The sequence below is a fragment of the Eleutherodactylus coqui genome, chromosome 1 (genome assembly GCF_035609145.1).
Source record: "Eleutherodactylus coqui strain aEleCoq1 chromosome 1, aEleCoq1.hap1, whole genome shotgun sequence".
Taxonomy (NCBI): domain Eukaryota; kingdom Metazoa; phylum Chordata; class Amphibia; order Anura; family Eleutherodactylidae; genus Eleutherodactylus; species Eleutherodactylus coqui.
The window spans coordinates 315,279,408-315,285,407 of record NC_089837.1 but is presented as its reverse complement, the minus strand read 5'-3'; the positions used below and the strand labels follow the sequence as shown (position 1 = coordinate 315,285,407).

General features: G+C 44.7%; 1 protein-coding gene across 2 annotated transcripts in view; it reads left to right on the top strand.

Annotated features, from left to right (window-relative positions):
- Window positions 1-278: 278 nt before the first annotated feature.
- Window positions 279-6,000, top strand: part of ZBTB8OS (zinc finger and BTB domain containing 8 opposite strand) — a 30,125-nt gene continuing 24,403 nt past the window's right edge. The window contains exons 1-2 of one of the 2 annotated variants that reach the window (XM_066575028.1): window positions 279-432; window positions 518-542. In XM_066575028.1, the coding sequence (XP_066431125.1) occupies window positions 351-432; window positions 518-542 (107 nt within the window). In that variant the 5' untranslated portion in view covers window positions 279-350. Of the gene's footprint in view, window positions 437-517; window positions 543-6,000 lie in introns of both variants that reach the window. The other variant, XM_066575029.1, reaches the window with a different exon arrangement.

Genomic DNA, 6,000 nt, shown 5'->3' with positions numbered 1-6,000 from the left:
CCTTCATGGACATTTCTTCTATCCCACATTCTGCTATTTCATTCCTTGCTGGAAGTAACGCCGTACGACTGCTGTGATTGTGAATACATTTTATTAGTGTATTACAAAGCTTCAACCAAAACTCTACATCTGCGGGTCGGCCGAGAACGTCGGGCACGACTGGCTGTTGCCGTGTATGTTCGCCGCCTTTATCCGAGCGAACCTGGGACAGACACAACTGCGCTCCCAAGCGAGAGGGGGCGGGGTCAGCCGGCAGTCAGGTCACGTGACGGAAAGTGACGTCGAGACTCAGGTCACGTGACGGGAAGTGACGGCGAGACCCGGAAGGCTCTGTCCTTCTCTGGGAAGCCATGGATGAACGCTACTACACGGTGACGGAGGAGCAGGCCGCGGTGAAGGCCAAGTACCCGGCTGTGGTGAAGAAGCACGAGTGTAGGTGCGGCGCTGCTGCGGCTGCCGCCTGTGTGTACGCGGCCGTGCGCTCCACTCACTGGCTCTACCACCTTGTGTCTTTCAGATCTGGACCACACTGCGGACGTACAGTACGTGCCTGTCACGTGGTATTGTGCAGCTGTAGCCCCACAGATCTCCCCATACCCCAGAGTAATACACTGCAGTACTGCTGCCGCCTCATGCAGCACCTTATCACCTGGTAGTCAGCCTTCTTTCATGAGTCAGGCCATTGGGACCTCAGGAGCTGCCGATCTGGCTCAAAAGTGCTGCATGCAGGGCTTGTTCTTACGTCTAAAAGGGGCAGCTGAGCGGAAACTGATTGTACCCCATTATAACTAATAGTCTGTCCAGCGCTACTCGCATCCGTCCTTATACAGAACCACCGGACGCAGGGATTCCCTTGTCATGCTCCCAGAACAGGAAAGCGGAACCACCAGCGCAGGTGTGACACCACCCATAACGCTGTAGGACATACAGTTGCGTCCTGCAGCATCAGGGTAATGTGAAGAGTGGCGATCCCACGCCATATATCGCAGCTGCCGGCTGTTTCCTACGGCCGGCACCCACCGGCAACAGCTCCAATAAGCTGCGCCGCTTACCGGGGCTGTTAACTCTTTGAATGCCGCTGTCCATTCTGACAGCAGCATTTAAATCTCCCAACCGATGTTTGTGGGTCCCATGCAGGGCCTGCAATGAGATTGTGGGGAGCAGTGCGAGTGTCATGGCAGCTGGGGGCCTTCTGAAGGGCCCCAGCGCTGTCATACCTGAATGCCTATCAAGCCGTTAGAATAGCATGGCTTGATAGACTGCCTGTCAGATCGCAATATGATGTAATGCTGTTGCATTACATCATACTGCAGGAGCGATAAATCTATCAGATATTCTTGTACCCTCTGGAGACTAAAAAACAAAGCAAAAAGAAGTTTAAAAAAGTTGCACTAATTATTAGAAAGAAAAAAAAACTTGCCATATTTATAATATAAAAAAACAAAAATACACATTTGGTATCGCTGCGTCCGTAAAAGTCAGATCTATCAAAGTAATGCACAATTTACCCCACATGGTGAACCTCGTCAGAAAAAAAAAAAACGCCAAGCTTGTGCTTTTTTGGTCACCCTGTTTGCAAGAAAAAATATATTAAAAAGCGATCAAAAAGTCGTATGTATTCAAAAATGTTACCACCACAAACTACACGGCGTCCCGCAAAAAATGAGTCCTCACACAACTACGTTGACGGAAATAATTTTGAAAGATTAAATATCTTTGAAAAAAAATACATGTGCAGCAAAAAAAAAAAAAAGCTATAAGTTTGGTGTCGTAGTAATCATACTGAGCCATAGAATAACGTTATCATGTCATTTTTGTTGCAATTTTTGCGACATAGGAACAAGATGCACTGAAAGATGGTGGAATTTCGTTTTTTTTTCCCCATTTCACGACACTTAGAATTTTTTAAAAAGTTTTTCAGTACATTGTATGGCACGCTAAATAGAACCATTTAAAAATACAACTCGTCCCACATAAAAACAAGCCCTCATACAGCGATGGATAAATAAGAGTTATGATTTTTTTAAAAAGGGGAAGAAAAACAGAAAATGGAAAAAAAGGCTGTGTCCTTAAGGAGTTAAAGCTTGCTAAGCTCTATAGGTACCCTGTTTACCCTAAAATAAGACTCTTTCTTCTATTCATTTTTGCTCTAAAGAGGCACAGGGTCTTATTTTGGGGGGATGGTTTATGCTTGCCATTCAATACGATGGCTGTGTTTGGTTTTTCAAACGCCGCAGTGATTGGCTGAGCCGTGGTGCCCGAGAACCAATCGGAGCAATTGCTTGCTGGAGGCAGGGTTTACAAACGCTGTTACCAGCAAGCAATTTTCTGTCAGCGCTGATAACTGCAAGGAAGCCTGCGAAGACCAGCAAGAGGGACCCGGACAGCACCTGCTAGTTAAGTATTGCTTTTTTTCCATATAGTGTACCTAGGGCTTATTTTTGGGGTAGGGCTTATATTTTAAGCAACCCTCCATCCTGAAAATATCCTGAAAATTGGGGTAGGGCTTATTTTAAGGAACACGTGGTAGCATTCCCACAGCCAGCATGGGGCAGGCAATTATGTCCCACAGCCAGTTTACCCACAATAAGTGCAGCAGCAGGCCTTTAGGCCCCACCCATTTTATGCTAAACTACGCCTTTTGTATACTCTAACGGCTCCTGCACACTGGTGAGGGTGATATCGGGCTGTGATTCACGGCCTGATATCGCCCTCGCAATCCTTCTGAAAACCCCTGGATGCGAGGCGTTTTCACATGGAAACAGCATTGCATCCCTGTGGGGGTTCCCTTCATCCCCGCCGCAGCTAACACAGCCGCAGCAAGAAATTGCGATGTTCATCTACTCTTTTCAATGGGGTCGGCGCTGCTGCCTCCGGCCTCATTGGGCGATATCGCAAAGATAGAACATGCTGTGATTTGTTTCCTGCATAGTATCGCAACGCGGTGCCATGCAGGAAAACATCGCTTATCTGTATGACCCCATTTAAAAGAATGGGGTTCATATTTTTGCATCTTAAAACGCACAAATCTCACATGATTTAAGCACCCATGTGAAGGCACCCTATTAGACCCTTTCAGTGACCCCCTTCTAATAGCGCCGCTCAATGATCTCTTCACAGTAATAGTACATCTATAAATAATAGTCATATAGCAGCTCTACACAGAGATATTGATTACAGTGCAGTTACCTCCAGTCATCACAGGTTGCAGAGACTGAATTGGGATGTTCCGTAGTTTCTATCGGTACCATTTTGGAGTACATATGAAGGCCGAATGCACACAGGCGGATTAGCATCGCGGAATTCGGAGCAGGCGTCCGCCTCCAGATTCCGCAGCAAATACCAGCCGAAGCATGTAGTGGAAATATGATTCTTCATGCACATGAGCGGAAGCCAATTACGGTTTCCGCTCGCGAATGAAAAATCACAGCATGATGCATCTTTGCGCAGATTCCGCACGGACAGCTTCTATTGAAGTCAATGGAAGCTGTCCGTCCGTGGCCCTTCCGCAATTAACATTGCGAAAAGGTCGCAGATTCTGTGTCATTGCTATGCGAGAAAAGCACACGTTTTTTGTTGTTTTTTTTAAATCTGTACTGCGCATGTCCGACAGTGAGCCGTGTGAACTATCCGCAGTACAGATTGAAGAAAAGAAAAGCAAGTACACGTGGGCGCTGCTGATGCCAGGGACAGATTTCATTGCGGGATTCTGCATGGGAAATCCGACCCGCCCGTGTGCACGAGGCCTTAGTGTGATAGCACAGATGCAGCAATACCAAATATGGTTTTGTTTGTTTTTTATTTTGATTCTTTTATATCAAATATGGGAAAAGGTTTTCTTTTTTTTTTTTTACTTTTTAAAACCTTTGCCTTTTATTTTTGAAATAACGCATAAAGTTTTTTTTAAACTGATTGTTACTTTTTTTTTTTTTTTTAGTTCCCGTAGGGGACTTGAACTTGTGCGATCACTCCTGCAGTTTGATGTAATACCATAGTATTACAATATACCACAATCTGACAGGAAGTCTATCAAGCCATGTCTGCAGCATGGCTTGATAGACAATCTGAAAGTGGACGGGGGGTGTATTAGATCCAGGAACAATTATGTGATGTTGCTCTATTCCAAATTCTAGAAGGGCCACGGCAACCAAATGGTATCCTGCAATTTCATTGCAACTACACTACCGTTCAAAAGTTTGGGGTCACCCAAACAATTTTGTGTTTTCCATGAAAAGTCACACTTATTCACCACCATGCGTTGTGAAATGAATAGAAAATAGAGTCAAGACATTGACAAGGTTAGAAATAATGATTTGTATTTGAAATAACATTGTTTTTACATCAAACTTTGCTTTCATCAAAGAATCCTCCTTTTGCAGCAATTACAGCATTGCACACCTTTGACATTCTAGCTGTTAATTTGTTGAGGTAAGCTTGTGAAATTGCACCCCACGCTTCTAGAAGCATCTCCCACAAGTTGGATTGGTTAGATGGGCACTTCTGGCGTACCATACGGTCAAGCTGCTCCCACAACAGCTCAATGGGGTTCAGATCTGGTGACTGCGCTGGCCACTCCATTACCGATAGAATACCAGCTGCCTGCTTCTGCTGTAAATAGTTCTTGCACAATTTGGAGGTGTGTTTAGGGTCATTGTCCTGTTGTAGGATGAAATTGGTTCCAATCAAGCGCTGTCCACTGGGTATGGCATGGCGTTGCAAAATGGAGTGATAGCCTTCCTTATTCAGAATCCCTTTTACCCTGTACAAATCTCCCACCTTACCAGCACCAAAGCAACCCCAGACCATCACATTACCTCCACCATGCTTAACAGATGGCGTCAGGCATTCTTCCAGCATCTTTTCATTTGTTCTGCGTCTCACAAACGTTCTTCTTTGTGATCCAAACACCTCAAACTTGGATTCATCCGTCCACAACACTTTTTTCCAGTCTTCCTCTGTCCAATGTCTGTGTTCTTTTGCCCATCTTAATCTTTTTCTTTTATTGGCCAGTCTCAGATATGGCTTTTTCTTTGCCACTCTGCCCTGAAGCCCAAAATCCCGCAGCCGCCTCTTCACTGTAGATGTTGACACTGGTGTTTTGCGGGTACTATTTAATGAAGATGCCAGTTGGGTGCCTGTGAGGCGTCTGTTTCTCAAACTAGAGACTCTAATGTGCTTATCTTCTTGCTTAGTTGTGCAACGCGGCCTCCCACTTCTTTTTCTACTCTGGTTAGAGCCTGTTTGTGCTGTCCTCTGAAGGGAGTAGTACACCGTTGTAGGAAATCTTCAATTTCTTAGCAATTTCTCGCATGGAATAGCCTTCATTTCTAAGAACAAGAATAGACTGTCGAGTTTCAGATGAAAGTTCTCTTTTTCTGGCCATTTTGAGCGTTTAATTGACCCCACAAATGTGATGCTCCAGAAACTCAATCTGCTCACAGGAAGGTCAGTTTTGTAGCTTCTGTAACGAGCTAGACTGTTTTCAGATGTGTGAACATGATTGCACAAGGGTTTTCTAATCATCAATTAGCCTTCTGAGCCAATGAGCAAACACATTGTACCATTAGAACACTGGAGTGATAGTTGCTGGAAATGGGCCTCTATTCACCTTTGTAGATTTTGCACAAAAAAACAGGCATTTGCAGCTAGAATAGTCATTTACCACATTAGCAATGTATAGAGTGCATTTGTTTAAAGTTAGGACTAGTTTAAAGTTATCTTCATTGAAAAGTACAGTGCTTTTCCTTCAAAAATAAGGACATTTCAATGTGACCCCAAACTTTTGAACGGTAGTGTACATTCCGGGCATTTAAGTACTGCTATCAGAATTTGTGACATTTAAAGGGTTAACAGCCACGATAAGTGTGAGCGCTGATCACAACTGTTGCTGCGTGTGTCAACAGTGAGAAACGGACGGAACCCGCATTGTACATCTTGGAGTGTTAGGGGGTTCCTAAAAATGTATATGACTGCACATTCAGAGCATCCTCTTGTGATATA